Below are 24756 nucleotides of genomic sequence, written 5' to 3'. Positions count from 1 at the left end.
GCATAAAAGGGAATGGATTTCCTGGCATAGACCCTTGGAGGCTGAATCTAAAGATGGCGCCATGGATTCGTTTGATGGGGATTATGAAACATGGAATTCATATGAAGAATGATTCAAATTATTTTTAATGGCTCATCAGATACAAGAGGACATAAATTTTGCAATATTTCTGAGCTCAGTTGGCCGGAATATGTTCATGCTGCTACAGAATCTTGTCCACCCAACAAAGCCAGGAGACAAATCCTTCAATGAATTAATGAAAATCTTAGAGAGACATTTCTCTCCTCAACCGTTATTGATTGCAGAAATGTTCCAATTCCACAGCCGTAGTCAGGAAGAAGGAGAAAGTGTTTTATAGTTTGTCACATCTTTAAGAAGGTTAGCGAGATCTTGTGAATTTGGTACAACACTTGATGATACTCTTTGAGTCAGACTGGTTTCTTAGTTACACAGTGAAGCAATTCAGAGGAAGCTTCTTAATGTAAGTGATTTAACTCTGAAAGCTTCTGTGGAAGTTGCCACATCTATGCCGCTTGCAATGAGAGAAGCTTCACAGATGGGGCTGGAGTGAAGATCAACAAAATGTGTACCTCAAGGAACAAAGCTGCAAACGTGCAAACATGTCACCGTTGTACACAAGTTGGACCAAAAGCTTCTTCTACATCAAGAAGGTACAAGGAGAACAACACAAGTAAACAATCTAGTCGTGTCTACAAATTAGTGGATGAAACTCAAGATCACTCAAAAGACAGCGGAACCAGGCTACAGCGAGTCCTAAAGCTAGGTGTTTTGTCAATGCAGGGAGATCAACAACATTTTTGTGCTTTTCTAAAACTTGACGGTCATGAAATTAACACGTAAGTAGATACGGGCGCAGCAGTTTCACTGATACCTGAGACAATTTTGCATCAAAAGCCGAAGCATCTGCCTTTAAAACAGTCAAATGTAAACCTAAGGATGTACACTGAAAAGGTAGTACCATTAAAAGGATGTATCATTGTGAAAGTAGAAGCAAATGGGCAGACTGCGAAGTTCACGTTGTCCGTGAAAATGTTCTTGCTCTATTTGGCAGAGCATGGTTGGCTAAGTAAGAAGTCTTACAACACCAGGTTAAAGTCCAACAGGTTTGTTTCGATGTCACTAGCTTTCGGAGCGCTGCTCCTTCCTCAGGGGAATGAAGAGGTATGTTCCAGAAACATATATATAGACAAATTCAAAGATGCCAGACAATGCTTGGAATGCGAGCATTAGCAGGTATTAAATCTTTACAGATCCAGAGATGGGGTAACCCCAGGTTAAAGAGGTGTGAATTGTTTCAAGCCAGGACTGTTGGTAGGATTTCGCAGGCCAGATGGTGGGGGATGAATGTAATGCGACATGAATACCAGGTCCCGGTTGAGGCCGCACTCATGTGTGCGGAACTTGGCTATATGCTTCTGCTCGGCGATTCTGCGTTGTCGCGCGTCCTGAAGGCCGCCTTGGAGAAAGCTTACCCGGAGCTCAGAGGCTGAATGCCCTTGACTGCTGATGTGTTCCCCGACTGGAAGGGAACATTCCTGCCTGGTGATTGTCGCGCGAGGTCCGTTCATTCGTTGTCGCAGCGTCTGCATGGTCTCGCCAATGTCCCACGCTTCGGGACATCCTTTCCTGCAGCGTATGAGGTAGACAATGTTGGCCGAGTCGCACGAGTATGTACCGCGTACCTGGTGGGTGGTGTTCTCACGTGTAATGGTGGTACCCATGTCAATGATCTGGCACGTCTTGCAGAGATTGCCATGGCAGGGTTGTGTGGTGTCGTCACTGTTCTGAATGCTGGGTAGTTTTCTGCAAACAATGGTTTGTTTGAGGTTGCGCGGTTGTTTGAACGCAAGTCTCCACATCATGGTTGGCTAAGACTAGGCTTAACTGGGAAACGGCCAATCAATTAGTGGATTCAAAGAGCAACTTGCAACAACTTCTGAAGACGTATGACAAGTTGTTCGAAGACACTATGACTGGAGTTCAGTTACACCTGAAAGTCAAGTCAGACAGAACACCCAAGTGTCTCAAAGCTCGAACCATACGATATGCCATCCAGCCTAAAACTGAAGAAGAATGAGAAAGATTAATGTGGACAAGGGTAACTGAACCCGTTGCTACATGTAATTGGGTGACACCAATTGTTCCAGTATTAAAACGGGATGGCTCAGTGAGAATTTGTGGATATTTTAAAACTACTATTAGCCCAGTTTTGTGCATAGATCATTATACACTGCTGCTGATTGAAGACTTGTTTGATGGACTTCCTGGAGACAGAAATCAGTAAAATTGGTCTTTCACAGGCATATCTACAAATAAATGTGGCTGCCAAATCACCGCCAATACTTACCATCATGATTCACAAAGGTCTGTTTCATTACAGAAGACTTGCTTTTTGAATAACATCTGCACCTAGTCTTTTCAATGATCCATGGATAAAATTCTAAGTGGGTTGAATGGAGTGCAATGTTATTTAGATGACATACTCATCACCAGTTCAAATGACAGGAACACATGAAGAATTTGGAAGCAACGCTGAAGCAGTTACAGAGCCACAACCTGAGAGTTAAGGAAAAGTGTGACTTTTTCAAGTCATCCATAAATTACCTTGGTCATATCATCAACAAAGATCGTTTACACAAAGAAAATGTCAGCCAACTTAGAAGTACCACATCCTCAAAATGTGACACAGTTAAGGTTGTTTTCAGGATTGATCAATTATTATGATAAATTCATGCTGAATTTAGCAACACGACTGAAGCCTTTACATACATTGCTATGTGTCAAACAGGCATGGCATTGGTCAGAAGAATGTGAAAATGCATACAATGAAGTGAAAGAAGCTTTACTGAAGTCAGAGTTTTTGGTTCATTACAATCCAAAAATGAAGTTACAATTAGCTTGCGATGCCTCACCCTATGGCATTGGTGCTGTCATCTCGCATGTTATGCCTCCAGGAGAGGAATGACCAATAGCATTTGCTTCATGAGCTCTTAATAGCGCAGAAATGAATTACGCTCAGCTTGAAAAAGACATTTTGAACATCATTTTTGTTGTAAGAATGTTCTACCATTATGGGTGTCATTTTGCCCTTATGGTGGATCATCGACCCTTGACTGCAATCTTTGGACCGTATAAAGATGTACCCTCTTTGGCAGCTAGTAGATTGCAAAGATGATCATTGATAGTTCCGGCACACACTTACGATATCCAGCATCACAAGTCAGAGCAGGATGCATATGCTGATGCTTTACCACGATTGACGTTACAAGTCAAGCATGATCCTGAAGAACAATTCATCAATATTTTGTATTTCCCGCTCATAGATAGTGTACCTGTGACTTCATCTCAATTTCAAAGATATTCAAGAACTGATCCAGTGATGGGGAAGTTGATGGACTTGGTCCAAAAGGGAATGCTGTCAGACATAAGAAAATTCCAGAACTCAAGCCCTACATCACACTTGAGGTGATAGTACTGAATGGAGTTCCGTTGTGGGAAATCCATGTGATTATTCCTCCATGCTTAAGGGCAAAGGAATTGCCACACAGTTATTTTTGTTTACCAGAAATAGATACTCAAATTGAAGAGAAAGTTGGGCAATGTCAATCTTTTGCAAAACTAAGGAACACTCCACCATTACAATCATTACATCTGTGGAAATGGCAGTCTCAGTCATGACAGAGAATACACATTGATTATGCTGGTTGATGCGATTATCAATTCACACGAAACCAGGAGTAGAAGTAAACTGTGGCTTTAATCAACTAGAACAGTGCCTGCCTGCGACTGATCTGTTAGTGGGAGCTGCCTACAGGGCGACTGCTCTTATACCTTACAATGGTCCATAGGTGGAGCCCACATGGGCAACAGCGTAATACAGATATGTACATGGTGAATTGTTACAGCAATACATTCACCACATTCACCCCCTGTTAAAAAAATGAAATCCGGCGGGGGTGAAGGGTTCATAACTTCAGCCTGTCCGGCGCACGGATTGTGCGCTGTGATCGCCAAAGCTCTGGCATCGCAGTTGGCCCGGGAGTCGAACTCAGCCGTGTTGACATCAGTAGTGAAGTCGCCGGTGCGGGCACAGACGTGGACTCCGGGAGTGTGTCTTCTGGAGCTTCATTCCTGTGGGTCGGTGAAGGGGGAATTGCAGGCGGGAGGGGGTGCGGATGCCATGTAGGGGCGGGGGCGCTGGTCAGCGTAGGTTGGGCGGGGTAAGATGGGGTGGCGGTGGTAGTGGAACCTGCGCGTGCCAGGTCCCGGAGGGAGACCGTATCCTGTCGGCCGTCGGGGTATTCGATGTATGCGTACTGGGGGTTGGAGTGTAGGAGTCGGTCCCTCTCGACCAGGGGGTCGGACTTATGGTTCCTGACATGTTTGCGGAGCAGGAGGAGCCCCGGTGTCTTCAGCCAGGATGGAAGCGAGGCCCCTGAGGTGGATTTCCTGGGGAAAACAAATAGGCGGTCAAGAGGGGTCTCGTTTGTGGCCGTGCAAAGTAGGGACCTAATAGAGTGGAGTGCGTCAGGGAGGACCTCCTGCCAGTGGGGAACTGGGAGATTCCTAGACCGTAGGGCCAGGAGGACAGTCTTCCAGACCGTCGCGTTCTCCCTCTCCACCTGCCCGTTTCCCCTGGGGTTATAACTGGTAGTCCTGCTCGAGGGGATGCCCTTACTGAGCAGGTACTGACGCAGTTCGTCGCTCATGAACGACGAGCCCCGGTCACTGAACGTACGTGGGGAAACCAAACAGGGTGAAGATACTATGTAGGGCTTTAATGACGGTGGCCGCGGTCATGTCGGGGCAAGGGATTGCAAAGCGGAAGCGGGAGAACTCGTCGATGATGTTGAGGAAATATGTGTTGCGGTTATTGGAGGGGAGGGGCTCTTTGAAATCGATACTGAGGGCCGGGATGCCTTTACCAGGTGGGCCTTATCCGAAGTGCGACTTATACTCCACACAGATTTGGCAGTCCCTGGTCATGGCTCTGCCCTCCTCGGTGGAGTAGGGCAGGTTGCGGGCCTTGATGTAGTGGAGAAGCCAGGTGACCCCCGGGTGGCAGAGGTCATCGTGGATAGCACATAGTCGGTCATCTTGGGCGCTGGCGCACGTGCCGCGGAACAGGGCATCTGGGTTTTTTTTTGAGCTTTCCAGGACATATAATATATCGTAATTATAGGTGGAGTGTTCGATCCTCCACCTCAAGATCTTATCGTTCTTGATCTTGCCCCGCAACGTATTATCAAACATGAAGGCTACCGATCGTTGGTCGGTGACGAGGGTAAATCTCCTACCAGCGAGGTAATGCCTCCAGTGCTGCACGGCTTCCACAATGGCTTGGGTTTCCTTTTCGACTGAGGAGTGTCGAATTTCGGAGGTGGTGAGTGTTCGTGAAAAAAACGCTACTGGCCTGCCTGCCTGATTGAGTGTAGCGTCGAGGGCGACCTCTGATGCGTCGCTCTCCACCTGGAAGGGGACGGACTTGTCCACCGCGCACATCACGGCTTTGGCGATATCCGCCTTGATGCAGCTGAAGGCCTGGTGGGCCTTCATTAGTGGGCGGGCTTTGTCCGCAAAGTTGGGAACCCACTGGGCGTAATATGAAAAGAACCCGAGGCACCTTTTCAGGGCCTTGGGGCAGTGGGGAAGGGGGAGTTGCAGGAGGGAGTGCATACGGTCGGGGTCGGGTCCTAGAACCCCGTTCTCCACGACGTAGCCGATGATGGCTCGTCAGATGTGCGGAAAGCGCATTTCTCCTTGTTGTACGTGAGGTTAAGGGTTCGGGCGGTTTGGAGAAATCTCTGGAGATTGGCATCGTGGTCCTGCTGATAATGGCCGCAGATGGTGACGTTGTCCTAGTACGGAAATGTGGCCCGCAGCCCCTACTGGTCCACCATTCGGTCCATTGTTCTTTGGAAGACCGAGAACCCATTCGTGACGCCAAAGAGGACCCGGAGGAAGTGGAAGAGGCGGCCATCTGCCTCAAAAGCCGTGTAGTGGCGGTCCTCCGGGCGGATTGGGAGCTGGTGGTACGCAGACTTCAGATCCACCATGAAGAACACCCGGTAGTGCGTGATCTGATTAACCATGTCTGCGATCCGGGGAAGGGGGTACGCATCGAGGTGCATGTACCGGTTTATGGTTTGGCTGTAATTTACAACCATCCGGTTCTTTTCCCCGGCCCTGACGACCACCACCTGGGCTCTCCAGGGGCTATTGCTGGCCTCGAAGATTCCCTCCCGCAAGAGTCGCTGGACCTCGCACCTGATAAAAGTCTTATCCTGGATGCTGTACTGCCTACTTCTGGTGGCGACTGGTTTGCAGTCGGCGGTGAGATTTGTGAAGAGTGGGGGAGGGTCGACCTTTAGGGTCGCGATGCTACATATGTTGAGTGGGGGTAGGGGCCCGCCGAACTTCAGGGTTAGGCTCTTGAGGTTACATTGGAAATCCAGTCCCAATAGAAGAGGAACGCAGAGGTCAGAGAGTACATATAATTTAAAGTTGGCGTACTCGGCGCCCTGTATTGCGAGGGTTGCAGTAATGCACGCCCGGACCTGCACCGAGTGCGACCCGGAGGCAAGGGAGATGGTTTGATGCACCGGGAAGATTGGGAGCGAGCAGCGTCTTACCATTGCTGGATGAATGAAGCTCTCCGTGCTCCCGGAGTCGAAGAGGCAGGGCGTTTCGTGCCCGTTTACCCGAACGGTCATCGTAGAGCTCCAGCACTAGGGGGCATAGCCTCAAAATAAGGGGAAGTAGATTTAGGACTGAGTTTAGGAGGAACTTCTTCACCCAAAGGGTTGTGAATCTATGGAATTCCTTGCCCAGTGAAGCAGTAGAGGCTCCTTCATTAAATGTTTTTAAGATAAAGATAGATAGTTTTTTGAAGAATAAAGGGATTAAGGGTTATGGTGTTCGGGCCGGAAAGTGGAGCTGAGTCCACAAAAGATCAGCCATGATCTCATTGAATGGTGGAGCAGGCTCGAGGGGCCAGATGGCCTACTCCTGCTCCTAGTTCTTATGTTCTTATGTTCTTATGTATACCTCGTTCACGGGCCTGCCATAGAGGCGCTCTAGCATCGCGAGGGCATCTGTATAGGTGGAGGTTTCCTCGAGTTGAACAGAGATTCGATGGCTCACACGTGCGTGGAGGAGACTCAGCTTCTGTTCGGCGGTGATGGAAGGCGAGGAGGAGGCAGCGAGGTAGGCCTTGAAACAGCGGAGCCAGTGCAAAAATATCTCTTTCGCCTCTGCGGTCTGCGGATCGAGTTCCAGTCGGTCAGGTTTGAGGGCCGATTCCATAGTGGCATTGTAGTTGATTAAATTGATGCTACCATCAATTCACACGAAACCAGTAGTAAAAGTAAACTGTGGCTTTAGTCAACTAGAACAGTGTCTGCCTGCGACTGATCTGTTAGTGGGAGCCGCCTACAAGGCGGCTGCTCTTATAGCTTACAATGCTCCACATGTGGAGCCCACATGGGCAACAGCGTAATACAGATATGTACATGGTGAATTGTTACAGCAATACATTCACCTCACTGGTCCACTGGAGGTCCGTATGTTCTTGGTGATTGTGGATGCATACTCGACATGGCCAGAAGTCAATATAACAAAGTCAACGATGCCTGAACAGCCCACTGAAAAACTAGATGAAGTATTCACAAGATTTGGAACACTGGAGCAGATTGTCAGTGATAATGGAATGCCGTTTACTTCAAAGGAGTTTGAGAACCACTTGAAAAGGAACAATATACAACATATCAAGTCAGCTCCATATCATCCAGTAACAAATGGATTGGCTGAACTTTTTGTACAATCATTAAAACTTTGTATCACAGCATCAAAGGACCAGGGGACATTATAAAGAAGAGTAAACAAATTTCTAATATCTTATCGGAACCTGTACATGCTCCCATACAAAGTTCACGAGGAATGCTGTTGTTCAAGAGGAAACTATGACCATGGATTGATTTATTAACAACAACTGATACTTCAGGGATTGCCAAATGACAACAGCAAGCACAAATTGCTAGGCGGGAGGAAATCTCTAAAAAGAAATAATTCAACCAGAGAGAGAGAGTGCTAACTAGGAGTTACATCACCAATGAGAAATGGGTACCAGCTATGATCCTCGCGAAGACAGGTCCAATATCATACACCGTAAAGACGGATAATGAAGGAGTTTGACAATGTCATACCGATCAGTTGCTTGCTGCAACAAATGAGTTGCAGAAACATCGCAAGGGTTTCCACCATTAGAAGATCTGGAGAGGCATACTTTGGAACCAAGACCAGAGACAGTGATGAGTTCAAATTGTTTTTGTGAGGACTTTTCAATGTTTATATTGACACTGTAATAATTCCTTAAGAAGTACTATCTACAGAAAGGATTGAGGAGACTTCTGAGGCCGCAAGTACAATAATGATGAATTCTACGAAAAAGGGATAGATATCCACCACAGTGATAGTTTTATTAAATTGCATTTATGTATGGAAATAACATATCAGGGGATCTGTTGTATAAATGTTAATTGTTGTTGCTGCATTAATGAAGTAAGGAGGGAGGCATATCATTTATTATAGATACATTCTTACTGGTTCTGTGTCACATAATGTGTAGTGATGTCAGCAGGGTGTTTGCGTGGGTTTTGAGCATTTCACCACGTTGACTGTATGAGCAACACCCTTAATAAACCCCTCATTGTGTATTACAAGAATCCAGAGTGTGGGCCACTTCATACCTTTTCTCTTTGCGGCAACAAAGAAATATGACACATTTGTTATTTGCTTTATCTGCATACCAAAATCTGGGGCGGGATTCTCCGACCCCCCGCCGGCTCGGAGAATCGCTGGGGGGGGGCGGCATGAATCCCACCCCCGCCGGCCGCCGAATTCTCCGGCACCAGAGATTCGGGGGTGGGAATCGCGCCGCGCCAGTTGGCGGGCCCACCCCCCGGCGATTCTCCGGCCCGTGATGGGCCAAAGTACTGCTGCTTCTATGCCAGTCCCGCCGCCGTAAATTGAACCAGGTCCCTTACTGGCTGGACCTGGCGGCGCGGGCAGGCTCCGGGGTCCTGGGGGTGGCGGAGGGCGATCTGGCCCCGGGTGGTGCCCCCACGGTGGCCTGGCCCACGATCGGAGCCCACCGATCCGCGGGAGGGCCTGTGCCGTAGGGGCACTCTTTTCCTATGCGACGACCATCAGCCTCCACCTTGGCCGACGCATAGGTGAACCCCCCTGCGCATGCGCGGGGATGATGTCAGCAGCCGCTGACGCTCCCGCACATGCGCGGAGTCGCGCCGGCCGGAGGAGTCCCTTCGGCCCCAGCTGGCGTGGCGCCAAAGGCCTTCCACGCCAGCTGGCGGGGCGCCAACCACTCCGGGGCGGGCCTAGCCCCTAAAGGTGCGGGCCTAGCCCCTAAAGGTGCGGAGGAGTCCGCACCTTTGGGGTGGCCTGACGCCGGAGTGGTTCACGCCACTCCGTCCCGCCGGGAGCCCCCGCCCTGCCGGGTAGGGGAGAATCCCGCCCCTGATCCTCTAGATTCTATCCAATTTCCAAAATCAATGAGAAGCACAACATTGCAGCTCCAATTTATGTATGAGTTAAAACATTATTCTAAATTTGATTTAAGATGGGACTGAATGATGAAAGAACACAAGTGAATAGTGAACAACAGTAAAAATTAAAACATGTATTTTTACAAGGTCTTTAAACGTTTTTTAAAAACAGAACAATTTGTAATAGAAAGAATATTTGTTTATTCCTGACTATCATTAATGTTGCTGGGGCTGCCAATGACATCTATATGATTTGATTTTCTGTACTATATTTAGATCTGCTGTGGTTATAATATACCCTTTTCTCTTTCACTCAACCTACTTTTGGCCATGATTGATGAGTACATCAGTAAATGATTTGGAGAGCATCCACAAATTCTTTGAAGCTAAATATTTTACAATTAAACAAAAAGTAGAGGTGCACAGTGAGTGCTGAAAAGTATATGTGCCTGGAATTTCCCTGGAGGTTCTCGCACAATAACTTTAGCGGAAGATCAGCACAAACCTTACATTACCGTGAATACGGTTTCTCCAGAGTGTCTGCTGATCATTTGCCAAAATTATAGTGAAAGTAATAATTAGCACACATTGGACCTGGGGATAGGAGTACATTAAGGGGTGGGGTTGGTGGTGATAAAATCAAGCATGCGAGCTTTGAAGCGAAACAGTCATGATTTCTGAGGGATTTCCAGGAGAATTCTCAAGGAAATTCCACCCTCTTTTTTCAGCAGAACGCGCAAATTACTTTCTTCTGCAAAGTTGCGTCCACAGTGTATATGATATACACCTCTGAAAGGTAACCTGCAGGCAAGGGATTGGTAAATAAATAATTTTACCAGAGTACCTTAAATGAAAAAGATAAAATGTGAGACATGCACACAGGAATCATTCAGTTTATGGAGGAGAAAGATGGATAGATTTTTTTTGTCAAACCCTTCATCCTGGCTATCATGTGATGCTTTACACAATCTCCCAGTGTTTCCATTCAGCAGCATTGCCTCAATCCACATCATGGCTATTCTGGACTTTAATCAATTTGTCCTTTGTCTCATTTTTCCTTCCTTCCATTCAGGTAACAAGATGATGACTGACTTGACACAAATCCGTGTTTTTGTTTCAAATTCATGGCATTCGTGGAATTTTCACCTCTATCTCCTGGGCTATTTAAAATTTGTATCGAATTGATAAAATAAATATGTTTAATAGTCCTCACAATTAACAAGAAAATCGATTACCTGAGAAAAAGTGATCATTGTCCATGACAAAGTAAGGAAGTAGTTACTGTACATAACATTAAATAATAAAATTTGATTGAAATGTATTTATTGAATTATTTCTCTCTCAGGCATGCACTGAAGGAGGATGCACAATGAGTCCAGCTAGTACTGCTAAAACTGAGGAGAACACCCCAGAAAAGCTCCCTGCTCCAGTTGTCCACTCTTACACGTCCAATTCCTTTAACATCTCATGGGCAGAACCAGAGTTACCAAACGGTGGGTGATTTTTTTTTTGCCTGAAGTTAAAAACATGATTAGCAAAGGTAAATTAATATTCTAGATGACAACTTATATGTGGCACTTAATTTTTAATGACCATTTTAACACATAAAAAACTCCTGAGATAGCATCATTTTATGTAGCTCAGAAATTGCAGTCATTTAGAGTGTTGTATTTAAATGGCTCAAAAGTGCTCCCTTTTGGCTGTTATTAAGTACTACATCTGCAAGATGTATGTGCCAGCTTCTTGACTATATGCAGACTGCTGCTCTGCCTGTTTGTGTTGAGCCCACATACAGGGCAAGCTTGTTTGTTTAAAATAACATGTCAAACTTTCATTGACTGATTCAAGAGTTTTTTTAATATACGAATAATGATAGTGGTAACAACCTAGTCATATATTTAATCCAAAGCGCATTTTTCTCTCTTTTTAGCATGGAATGATTTTTTCAGTGTGGGTGCTAAAGCAGCAAAGCAGAAGAGCAGTGCGCTTGTGTGTTCATTGCCATCATGTTAGGCTGACTGCATGGGATTTCCTGAGGTCAGCCCTAATTATTTAATCACGCAAGCACTGGTCCACATTGGTCCTGGAGATAGCAGCACTCCAGGAATGTGATATTAGGGGTGCCAGCAGCACGGTTCAATTCCCGTAACAGCCTCCCCGAACAGGCGCCGGAATGTGGCGACTAGGGGCTTTTCACAGTAACTTCATTTGAAGCCTACTTGTGACAATAAGCGATTTTCATTTCATTTCATTTCATTGTAGTCCATGTTGCATAGGTACAGTGCCATTAGAAACAGAGTGCCAGGAGTTTGACCCAGCGACAATGAAGGAACCGCAAAATAGTTCCAAGTCAAATGATGTGTGGCTTGGAAGGGAGCTTGCAAGTGGTGGTGTTCCCATGCACCTGCTGCCCAAGTCCTTCAAGGTGGTAGAGGTGAGATGTTTGGAAGGTCCTGACGAAGGAACCTTGGTGAGTTTCAGCATTGCATCTTGTTCATGGTACAAACTGCAGCCACTGTGTGAGGGAATGAATGTTGAAGGTGGTGGATGGGGTGTCAATCAAGCTTGCTGCTTTGTACTGGATGGTGTGCAGTTTCTTCATTATTGGAACTGCACTCATCCAGGCAAATCAAGAGTATTCCATCATATTCCTGACTTGTGCCTTGGAGATGGGGAACAGGGTTTGACTAGTCAGGAGGTGAGTTATTCTCCACAGAATTCCCAACCTTGGACTTGCTCTTGTAGCCACAGTATTTATATGGCTGGTCCAGTTCAGTTTCTGGTCAGTGGTAACCCTCAGGAAACTGCATGTCAGTGAGCCAACCTGGAACACTGTTATAATGATAATGATAATAACCTTTTATTGTCACAAATATGAAGTTACTGTGAAAAGCCCCCAGTTGCAACATTCCGGCGCCTGTACTCCATGCCGATTTCTCTCATAGCTCTGCAGCTCTTTCACTGCTTATCATGAATAACCATATTGTAGCAGGGCACATATTCAAGTTGGAACTTAAAACAAGCTCACACCTTCAAAGGCCTTCACAAATACAATCATTGTAACACAATCTAGCTGAATGATACATGGTTGCTCACTGACACACAGGATGTGTTACACGACCATCAGCAACCTCTCTCCTTTGAGGAATATAGTGGCATCAGAAAACTGTGCATGTTGCTATTGTTTTTAACGGAAGAGAACATGAAAGCGACAGCTATATTGATCCATGCGTTAATCACCTCGTTGATGCATTTGTGGGACGCATTTTGGCTGATTCTACCGAGAGAAGGGGGAACCTTTTCTGCCACGATCACTGCCATCAGCAAGCAACAGGTTCACTGTAGGTCTTATTGAAACAAATGGCACAGGCCTTCCACTAATTTTCTGTGGGCCCAAGGCCAACCAGCCAGTTCCCCACACATTTGCAGTGAAAGTTTGAATTCCAAGAGATCCAACCTGAAACCCAACCACTGCCAATTTTCAAACAGAAAATCAAGAGCCCTCAATGCGTCTGGAGGGGTGCCGGTGCTGAGTAAGAATGGATTTTCTGGTTAAATTGCTGTAGGCACCCGCTGGAATCATAGAAATGAGGGGCGGGATTCTCCGCAATCGGCGCGATGTCCGCCAACAGGCGCCAAAAACGGAGCGAATCAGTCCGGCATCACGCCGCCCCAAAGGTGCGGAATTCGCCGCATCTTGAGGGGCCGAGCCCTCACCTTGAGGGGCTAGGCCCACGGCGGACTGCCTTGAAGAACTCTGATAGTGATGCGGACTGAAAGGCCTATGGTGCCCCGCCAGCTGACGCGGAAATGACTTTGCCGTGCGGGGCATGCGCGGGAGCGTCAGCGGCCGCTCATGGCATCCCCGTGCATGCGCAGTGGAGCGGGTCTCTTCCGCCTCCGCCATCGTGGAGACCATGGCGAAGGCGGAAGGAAAGGAGTGCTCCCACGGCACAGGTCGCCCGCGGATCGGTGGGCCCCGATCACGGGCCAGGCCACCGTGGGGGCACCCCCCGGGGCCAGATCGCCCCACACCCCCCCAGGACCCCGGAGCCCGCCCGCGCCGCCTTGTCCCGCCGGTAAGAGAGTTGGTTTGATTCTCGCCGGCGGGACAGGCATTCCAGCAGCGGGACTTCGGCCCATCGCGGGCCGGAGAATCGCCAGGAGAGGCCCACCAATCGGCGCGGCGCGATTCCCACCCCCGCCGAATATCCGGTGCCGGAGAATTCGGCAACCAGCGGGGGCGGGTTTCACGCCGGCCCCCGGCGATTCTCCGACCCGGCGGGGGGTCGGAGAATCTCACCCCAGATGTTTTACCAATGACCCTTGATTTTCTGCCGGCATTGCTATTAGAGGGTGGAAGCCAGCACAGTCCTGTTTCAATCAATGAGATTACAGCTCTCGGATTTTTGGATACTTTAAGATTAGGTGCCATGTTGTCCAGCAGAAAGGTGTATTTACTTGCAACGCATTTGCCTTTTGTCTCTGTGAAAGAGAAACAAGAGCTCAAATTTTATCTCCCGGGAGGGCAGCAATTGAGGCCTGGAGCAAATCTTCCTGATCTTGGTAGCATGAGGTTGGGCAATTTTAACACTAGTTCATTATCGGCACATTTCAACCAGTTTCCATCGAAGATATGAGGAAGCATTTAGGTGGTAGCAGAGTGCCTTCAGCAGCACGGATATGGAGTTGGACAGCAGAAACAGATCTAGATATTCACATGTCGATTAAGGGGTGAGCCTGGTGCCACAATCGGTCAAATGCTGCATTGATGGCAAAGGCAGTCAGTTGCACATCACCTCTTGAATTAAGCTTTTTTGTCCATGAGGAGTTCTGAACTTTCTTTGTCGTAGTGTTGCTGTTCCTCCAGACCGCATAATCAAAGTTTTGGGGCATCTTCTAGGGGGGGAGGAATCAATGGGTGAATCCCAAGGATAATTGTAACTGTTTGGCTAGTTTCTGCCCCATTATTTTCCGCACATTCATGTCTGCCAGTTTGAGTGAGAAATGGAAAAGCTTGATACTCTCCCCACTCCAAAAGGAACCTGAGTTGCTATTGTAGCCCAGAGCTATGGATAAAGAAGGTAGAAGCTCCAATTTTCTTTCCATCACATGGCTGAGCAGGAATCGTTCCTGCACTTACCACCTGCCATGTGTATGTGTTGGGAGGAGTTGTAGGTTGATAATCAACCTTCCTTGGATATAAAGACTTGGAGTGGGTCTTGAACCCTGAGCGTCTGGTTCAGAGGCAGGGATGCTACCCACTGCACTACAAGATCCCCTGGTTTTTTTATATTGCACATCCTTGTCACCCCACCTTTCCCCTGAACCCACCCCCACCTATCCCCCCACAACCAACCCCCTTCTATTCTTCTGTCCCACATATACATCATGAACAAAGAACAAAGAACAAAGAAAAGCACAGCACAGGAACAGGCCCTTCGGCCCTCCAAGCCTGTGCCGACCATGGTGCCTGTCTGAACTAAAATCTTCTACACTTCCAGGGTCCGTATCCCTCTATTCCCATCCTATTCATGTATTTGTCAAGATGCCCCTTAAACGTCACTATCGTCCCTGCTTGAACCACCTCCCCCGGCAGCGAGTTCCAGGCACCCCCTACTTATTTTACACCCACCCACAAGTGACACAAAACAAGGGCTGGAATTCTCTGACCGGTGTGATTTCCCTTTTCCCACCGACAGTGCACCCCTGCCCACAGATTTCCAGGTGGCATGTTGTGGTTTCAATGGGAAATCCTATTGACAAGCAGAGGGAGTAGAGAATCCTGCCCCCGGGGAACGGCATGCCACTGAGAAACACGTGGCTGGGTGAACAGAAACTCCCGTTAGCAGCCCAAGAGGGATATTTTGGCAGCAAGTTTTATTTCTCTTTAGTAATAATCAGAAAATGGAGATTAATCTTCCATTTGAAAATTGGTCAGACTGTCGACCTGCACTTATGTAAAATCCAGCATGATCACGTCAGTTCACCAACTTGATGTCATCACCTGGGTCTCCAGTAACACGACAATCGGGCGGGTGCCGAAATTGGCTGTCTGCCCACCATTTTTTTTAAACAAATTAAAGGCCAGTTCATCTTGTTAACAAGCTAATAGATTCGTATTTTACATTGCGTTGTGCCATTTTCCGTTGGGGTGCACATAAAAAACATTTGAAGTTAGAAAAACATTTGAATGCAAGGGCAGATAGAAAGGTTACAAGCAGGATTATGGCTGCATTCAACAGAAGAGTTTGCTGGTGAAGATGGCAGTGTTTCCCAGTGCTTCAAGTGCGTTCATTTATCTTTTTCAAGCTGCAATAGGAGATATTAGTAGGGAACGTGGCTGACGGACAGGGCTAACACGGAGCGTTTGTATTCCAGTATTGGATGCGAATACCACTGTACCCCATGGGCACAGCCTCCAATGGAGGAGGATGTGAAGAAGGACAGCTGGCCAGGGGCAAGTACGCATTGTGGTCCAGCAAGGTGAGAAACCTGCTGCTGTGTTAGGGTCTGCAGAGGAGAGATGGCAGTAGCAGCTCGACAAAGACACTATCTTGCCAACACAGTCTGCAGCATAAAGGTGACATATTTGCAAATGCCAGAATGCCAGTACCAGACTGCATCTTTCCGCGAGAGACAGTCACACCATTGTATGACATGTTAGCTGGAGAGACTTTTGCGGGATCTCGCAGCAAGCAGCACATCATTGTATCAATGTTACCACAGATGCAATGTTCAGGTGTGCCCATGAATTTATATCATTCAGCTCAGAGTCCAGTCAAGCAGACAGATCCGAGGCTTTGCTACCATTGCTGGATCCCCACAGTGAAAAGGGTCATAGGTTACACCCATGTGGCAATCGAAACATCATCGGTACAGCCAGGGCTTTTGAGAACAGAAAAATGGCACCATTCAGTTGGTATCCGGGTTGTTTGTGACCACAGACAGAGGTTTATGCAGGTGTGTGCACAGTATCCTGGGAGCTGTCACGATGGGTACATGCTCAGACATTCCCAGGTGCCAGGGTTGTTCTGTCACCAGACCATTGGATGGCTTGTTTCTGGGAGACAAGGGGCACCCATTTAAAAGATGGCTCCTGACCCCAGTCAGGAATCCACGTACAGAGGCTGAGACACAGAACAATGAGAGCCACATTTCCACCAGGGCCATCACTGAGCCGACCAGTAGTCTCAAAGTGATGTTTAGATATCTGGGGCTGGATTCTCCATACCCTGTCTCCGAAATCGAGTCCGGCACCGGGGCGGAGAATCCAGTTTCGCGCATGGAACCGGCGCTGGTTCCCCGATTCTCCGGGCCCCAAAAAGGGCTGTACTCTGAGAGTACGTAGCGTCGGGTATTCTCTACCTGCGGCCATTGCTGGAGGCCCACTCCGGCATTCTCCACTCCCGACCGGCCGAATTCCCGACAGCGTGGATCTAACATGGTCCTCCCAATCGGGATACTAGCGTGGCGGCTGCCATGGTCGAGGGCAGGCCGATCGGAGAGCAGGGGGGGCCTCATACGGCAATGGGCTAATTTTGGGCAGGCGGTCCGGGTCGGGCGTGCGGCCGATCGGGGGCACTATTTAGGAGATCCAGCTCCATGGTCCTCTGGAGGCTGCCGCCCTGCGCATGCGCGGCCTCTGACCCGGAAATGTGGGGACCCATATCTGCAGCAAAAGCTGCGAGCTTCCCGATGGGTCATTGCTAGCCCCCTGCAGGGGTATGAATATGTGGCCCTTTTACGCCAGTTTTTCTGGCGTGAAAGGCCACAGTTTTTACAACGGCACGAGGACACAATCCCAAAAATGGAGAATCAAGCCCCAGGACTTTTCTGGTGGTGGACTGCAGAGTTCCTGCCAGTGTATCGCTTATGGTCATGGTCCCTTGTGGTTGTCCCCCTGTCGAACAGGTATACCACTTTGGATACTGTTGGGGTGGAATAACCTATCAGGGGAAAACAGCAACAGCCAGAGCAGTGGCACCACGGCTGGCCCTGATGTTCAGCAGGGAGGGTCAAAGCGCAGAAGAGCAATAGTCATAGGGGACTCTATAGTCAGGGGTGCAGATAGGCGCTTCTGTGGCCGTGAAAGATGGTGTGTTGCCTCCCTGGTGCCAGGGTCCAGAATGTCTCTGAATGGGTAGCGGGCATCCTGAAGGGGGAGGACAAACAGGCAGAGGTTGTTGTACATATTGGTACCAACGACATAATCAGGAAGGTCCTGCAGCAGGAGTTCAGGGAGCTAGGCAGAAAGTTAAAAGACAGGACCTCGAGGGTTGTAATCTCAGGATTACTCCCTGTGCCACGTGCCAGTGAGGCTAGAAATAGGAAGATAGAGCAGCTAAACACGTGGCTAAACAGCTGGTGTAGGAGAGAGGGTTTCCGTTATCTGGACCACTGGGAGCTCTTCCGGGGCAGGTGTAATGTGTATAAGAAGGACGGGTTGCATCTAAACTGGAGAGGCATAAATCTCCTGGCCACGAGATTTGCTAGTGTCACACGGGAGGGTTTAAACTAGTATGGCAGGGGGGTGAGTACTGGAGCAATAGGTGAGAAGGTGAAAAAATTGAGGGAGAACTAGGTGGCCTGAAGTGCACATGTTTTAATGCAAGAAGTATAACAGGTAAGGCAGATGAACTTAAAGCTTGGATTAGTACTTGGAACTATGATGTTGTTGCCATTACAGAGATCTGGTTGAGGGAAGGGCAGGATTGGCAGCTAAATGTTCCAGGATTTAGATGTTTCAGGTGGGATAGAGGGTGATGTAAAAGGGGTGGAGGAGTTACGCTAATGGTTAGGGAGAATATCACAGCTGTACTGCGGGAGGACACCTCAGAGGACAGCGAGGCTACATGGGTAGAGATCAGGAATAAGAAGGGTGCAGTCACAATGTTGGGGGTTTACTACAGGCCACCCAATAGAGGAGATAGAGGAGCAGATAAGTAGACAGATTTTGGAAAGGAGCAAAAGCAACAGGGGTGTGGTGATGGGAGACTTTAACTTCCCCAATATTGACTGGGACTAACTTAGTGCTCGGGGCTTGGATGGGGCAGAGTTTGTAAGGAGCATCCAGGAGGGCTTCTTAAAACAATGTGTAGATAGTCCAACTAGGGAAGGGGCTATACTGGACCTGGTATTGGGGAATGAGCCCGGCCAGGTGGTAGAAGTTTCAGTAGGGGAGCATTTTGGGAATAGTGACCACAATTCAGTAAGTTTTAAAGTGCTGGTGGACAAGGATTCGAGTGGTCCTAGGGTGAATGTGCTGAATTGGGGGAAGGCTAATTATAATAATATTAGGCAGGAACTGAAGAACCTAGATTGGGGGCGGATGTTTGAGGATAAATCAACATCTGACATGTGGGAGGCTTTCAAATGTCAGTTGAAAGGAATTCAGGACCGGCTTGTTCCTGTGCGGAAGAAGGATAAACACTTCAAATTTCGGGAACCTTGGATAACGAGAGATATTGTAGGCCTCATCAAAAAGAAAAAGGAGGCATTTGTCAGGGCTAGTAGGCTGGGAACAGACGAAGCCTGTGTGGAATATAAGGAAAGTAGGAAGGAACTTAAGCAAGGAGTCAGGAGGGCTAAAAGGGGTCACGAAAAATCATTGGCAAATAGGGTTAAGGAAAATCCCAAGGCTTTTTACACGTACATAAAAAGCAAGAGGGTAGCCAGGGAAAGGGTGAGCCCACTGAAGGACAGGCGAGGGAATCTATGTGTGGAGCCAGAGGAAATGCGCGAGGTTCTAAATGAATACTTTGCATCAGTATTCACCAAAGAGATGGAATTGGTGGATGTTGAGTCTGGAGAAGGGTGTGTAGATAGCCTGGGTCACATTGAGATCCAAAAAGATGAGGTGTTGGGCATCTTGAAAAATATTAAGGTAGATAAGTCCCCAGGGCCTAATGGGATCTACCCCAGAATACTGAAGGAGGCTAGAGAGGAAAATGCTGAGGCCTTGACAGAAATCTTTGGATCCTCACTGTCTTCAGGTGATGTCCCGGAGGACTGGAGAATAGCCAATGTTGTTCCTTTGTTCAAGAAGGGTAGCAAGGATAATCCAGGGAACAACAGGCCGGTGTGCCTTACGTCAGTGGTAAGGAAATTACTGAAGAGAATTCTTCGAGATAGGATCTACTCCCATTTGGAAGCAAATGGACGTATTAGCAAGAGGCAGCACGGTTTTGTGAAGGAGAGGTCGTGAGTTTTTAAACACTGATAGAGTGTTTTCTAACTTGCTAAAGTTTTTCGAGGAGGTCACACAGATGATTGATGCAGGTAGTGCAGTGGATGTTGTCTATATTGACTTCAGTAAGGCCTTTGACAAGGTCCCTCATTGCAGACTGGTACAAAAGGTGAAGTCACACGGGATCAGGGGTGAGCTGGCAAAATGGATACAGAACTGGCTAGGTCATAGAAGGAAGAGAGTAGCAATGGAAGGGTGCTTTTCTGATTGGAAGGCTGTGACTAGTGGTGTTCCGCAGGGATCAGTGCTGGGACCTTTGCTGTTTGTAGTATATATAAATGATATGGAGAAAAATGTAACTGGTCTGATTAGTAAGTTTGCAGACGACACAAAGGTTGGTGGAATTGCGGATAGCGATGAGGACTGTCAGAGGATACAGCAGGATTTAGATTGTTTGGAGACTTGGGCAGAGAGATGGCAGATGGAGTTTGAACCGGACAAATGTGAGATAATGCATTTTGGAAGGTCTAATGCACGTAGGGAATAGACAGTGAATGGTAGAACCCTCAAGAGTATTGACAGTCAGAGAGATCTCGGTGTACAGGTCCATAGGTCACTGAAAGTGACAACACAGGTGGAGAAGGTAGTCAAGAAGGCATACGGCATGCTTGCCTTCATTGGCTGGGGCATTGAGTATAAAAATTGGCAAGTCATGTTGCAGCTGTATAGAACCTTAGTTAGGCCACACTTGGAGTACAGTGTTCAATTCTGGTCGCCACACTACCAGAAGGATGTGGAGGCTTTAGAGAGGGTGCAGAAGAGATTTACCAGAATGTTGCCTGGTATCGACGGCATTAGCTATGAGGAGAGGTTGAATAAACTCGGTTTGTTTTCACTGGAACGACGGAGGTTGAGGGGCGACCAGATAGAGGTCTACAAAATTATGAGGGGCATAGACAGAGTGGATAGTCAGAGGCTTTTTCCCATGGTAGAGGGGTCAATTACTAGGGGTCAAAGGTATAAGATGCGAGAGGCAAGGTTTAGAGGAGATGTACGAGGCAAGTTTTTTACACAGAGGGTAGTGGGTGCCTGGAACTCTCTGCCAGAGGAGGTGGTGGAAGCAGGGACGATAGTGACGTTTAAGGGGCATCTTGACAAATACATGAATAGGATGGAAATAGAGGGATACGGACCCTGGAAGTGTAGAAGATTTTAGTTTAGACGGGCAGCATGGTCAGCACAGGCTTGGAGGGCCGAAGGGCCTATTCCTGTGCTGTACTTTTCTTTATTCTTTGTTCTTTGTTCTATTACACAACCTGCCATTCTAGAAAGGCAAGGCCCTGATAGAGGAGGGTGTAGTAGAGTGATCCGCACCCTCTGATAAGGAGGAGTCATATGTGGAGGGTGAGCCATGCCCAGCTATCTGCAGAAGCCAGTGCACAGCAGGCTTTGGATGGGCAAGCCTCTAAAAATACAGCAATTTGTCTAGCAATCATAGAATCCCTACAGTGCAGAAGAAGCCGCCCCTCCTCACTGCTGGCTGTGCTGGAGACAGACTTATGACCCTTATGCCCCTTTGTCTGAGATGGCTTTGGCGAATGTTCCCTGGGTTGTCTGAGGTGTGAGGTCTGCTGATCAGTGGCAGATATATCATCTGTCATTGTGACACTCTGACACATTTGTGTCAATGGCAGAGGGGAAGAGAGAGGATGTTCCCATCAGAAGTGCCATTAGTGGTGCCCCTTGATGGTGACAGAAGTTGCTCATTTGCCACCATGGGGTCCATTTAGCCAAGCCTACTTTCCTGAGAGGCACCAAGACCTGGCTACGAATCTGGCCAGGCACTCGTTCCCCTTCTCACCTTGGCCCCAGGCACCAGTGTTTAAAAACAACAAGTCAATGGAATGCAGATCAGAACACATACCCAGTATTCCATCAGTGAGCTGCTGGGCCTGGCCCTCTATAACAGACACCAGCATCTCGATGAAGAAAGCCACACGTTCTGAAGTGATCACCGACCTCATATCCTGGATGGAATCCTCCACTGTCTGTTCTCATGCCCGTAACCCCTCTGGAGGTTCTGCCACATCTCCAAGTATCTTGTCCTGTACGTCCAGCATCCGTCACCTGATGGGTGACTCCAGAGGCTTGCCATCTGCACATGCCAACCAGGGTGCCTGTATCTGCAGTGGCGCTCGGTGTGGCAAGTCCACCGCAAGGTGCACCGTCTTGAGGCTCTCTTTCTTTCTCAGAGGTTAATATTGTTGTGGCCTCAGGACTGGCATCTGCAGACCTTAAACAAGCAAGGAATATAGGATTAAGACTGTCTCCATTTGAGCTGATTTCAGAGATGCACACATTCCTGCACACACAAAAATGCTCACATGCAACACAAACGTACATGCACACTCACATGTACACATATTCACATACACCCACTCACACATGTACACACACACACTACCCATCAAAGCTCCATACCTACCATCTTCCCCAGCCATTGCCCCCCCTTCCACTGCCCCCCAACCCCCTCAGTACTGTCTTGGCAGGAGGGAGCTATGTGCTCTTGGAATATCAGTATCCAGGCCCGTCCTCCAAACTCACCATGGCCAGTGGTGCTATTCCATTGGTTTGATGCCATTTCCAGCACCTCCTCCTCTAACGGAGTAAAAATGGCAAGAGTAGGCACTCTTCCTCTTCTCCTTGATACCTCATGGGCATTATGAGTCCTCTTTTGATGTAGATGAAAAGCAGCATTGTAATGAATTTTCTGTGGAAGCATCATAGCCGGGCAAGGGTGCTGAATGAGACACCTCTGGCACAATTGTCACCAAAATGGAAAATGACTCTTACCTCTCACTTCTCCAATAATTCAGTATAGTCAGACTGTACAGTCTTCTTTTCATAGAATCCATACAGTTCAAAAGGAGGCCGCTCAGCCCATCGAGTAGCACCGACTCTCTGAAAGAGCACCCCACCCAGGCCCACTCCCCCTCCCTATTTCCACAACCCCATCTAACCTTTGGACACTGAGGGGCAATTTAGAATGGCCAGTCTACCTAACCTGCACGTCTTTGGACTGAGGGAGGAAACCTGAAACCCACGCAGACACGGGAAGAAGGTGCAAACACCCCACAGACAATCACCCAATGTTGGAAATGAATCCAGGTCCCTGGCTGGAAGGCAGCAGTGCTAACCACTGTGCCACCACCCAACACCGGATGGATGTCATTAATTGAGTGACCTAATTTGGAAAGCTGCCCACACTTCCCTCACCAAGGGCATGTTCTCCAGAAATATTTCTAAGTGTGGTAGCGAGCGGCAATTGCCGCAAGCTTCCCGGCGCTAGCAAGGCTGACGACGCAATCCAACATTAATTGGTCCACTTTTAACAAGGCAGCACGGGCCTCTTGCCACAAATGACTACTCACCAGCTGATTCGCTGGGACCGCGCTCGCCAGCCCCCCTCTAACAAGATCGACCAGCACTTAAGCTGCACTTGCTTAGCCAACCCCAACCAGCTCATAACAATGACGCCGAGGAGACCAGCCCCAAGATTCGGGAACGCTGACCTAGGGAGCCTCCTCGATGCAGTGGAGGCCAGGATGGATGTCCTGTTCCCCCGAGAGTCCCGGCGGGTGAGCATCAAGGTTGCCAGTACAGCCTGGGACGACGTGGCGGCAGCTGTCAGTTCGGGGAGTGTGACCAGGAGGACTGACCTTCAGTGCAGGAAGAAGGTCAACGACCTACACCGGGCAGCACAAGTGAGTAGACATCAACAGCACCCCCCCCCCCCCCCCAGCCCCCCAGGCGACCCCCACCCCTCTCAACCCCCTCCTTCCTCAACGCTCCCCAAACCCGCCTTCACACTCCCTCTCACCACAGTTAACCACGTGACTAACGATGCCCCCTCTGTGTCTCCTCAGGAAATGCTGTCCCACAATCGGCGGGAGAGGGCCCAGACTGGCGGTGGGGTGCTGGAATCAGAGTCCTCACCTCCTTCCAGGAGCGGGCATTGGAGGTGACAGGTATGGCAGAGGACAGGGCGGTCACCAATGCGGAGGCTGGTGGACGCAGCAGAGGTGAGGAGCCACTGGGCTCCACCCGGAGGACCTGTCAAACATGAGTAGTGAGTCCCTTACTGACTGACCCATCCCTCCCACTTACCACATGCCCATTCTCCCGCAAGTCTTCCAGCCAACGGAGCCAGCCCATCCCAGCAGATGGCACTGGCAATGAGTGGCACCGAGGCCAACACAGCTAGGGTCTGCACCATGAGCGAAGGAGTCCAAGGTGTCGTGCAGTCGGTGACGACCATGGCTGAGGGCCTCGGCAGTATGATCCAGTACCAGGCTGACCATGATGAGGTTCTGAGGGAGATGTCCTGTTCTCAGATGGGTACGGCCAAAGCGCTGTGGAGCTTGTACCAGTCTCAGGTGGGCATCGTTGAGGCACTGTAGAGCATGTCCTAATCACCGAGGAGCATTGCCGAGGGCGTCGATGCGATGGTGTGGACCACGGAAAACCACCAGGCCTGGCAGAACCAGAGGATGCAGGAGCACAGGGGTTTGAACCAGCTGCCCCTTCATCCCAAGGTGAACCCCAGGGCCCTATGGGCACTGACCGGGAGGAGGGGGCATTGAGTGCCAACTTGGACCCGCCCCATGGAGTGACGAGTTCCACCCCTCTGATGAGGCCGTGCCTCAAGGTCAGCACACGGGACAGGGCAGCACGACTGTGCATGTGCCGCTGGCAAGTGAGCTGGGTCCTCCTCCAGAGATCCCTCAGAGGACGCCCGCCAGGGCCATTGAGGGCCACGGGATGTGGTAAGCAACTGGATACCTCCACCTCAAATGTGCATCCTGGGAACACACCTAGATGTAGTGGTAGAGCTAGGAGGACCAGGCACATTGAGGATCACTGAGGGCACCGGAGAGGGGGTGGGGGGTTGAGGGTTGGGGGGTGGGGGGGCAGCACCACTGG

At 48.9% G+C, this 24756-nt stretch overlaps 1 protein-coding gene across 1 annotated transcript in view; it reads left to right on the top strand.

The window, feature by feature from the left end:
* Window positions 1-24756, top strand: part of ush2a (Usher syndrome 2A (autosomal recessive, mild)) — a 1730413-nt gene that overhangs the window by 927200 nt on the left and 778457 nt on the right. The window contains exon 35 of the mRNA XM_072506478.1: window positions 10930-11077. Within this exon, the coding sequence (XP_072362579.1) occupies window positions 10930-11077 (148 nt within the window). The remainder of the gene's footprint in view (window positions 1-10929; window positions 11078-24756) is intronic.

Source organism: Scyliorhinus torazame, chromosome 1 (assembly GCF_047496885.1).
Source record: "Scyliorhinus torazame isolate Kashiwa2021f chromosome 1, sScyTor2.1, whole genome shotgun sequence".
Lineage (NCBI taxonomy): Eukaryota > Metazoa > Chordata > Chondrichthyes > Carcharhiniformes > Scyliorhinidae > Scyliorhinus > Scyliorhinus torazame.
Note: the sequence above shows the minus strand (reverse complement) of the source record. Positions and strands in the feature narration are given on the sequence as shown.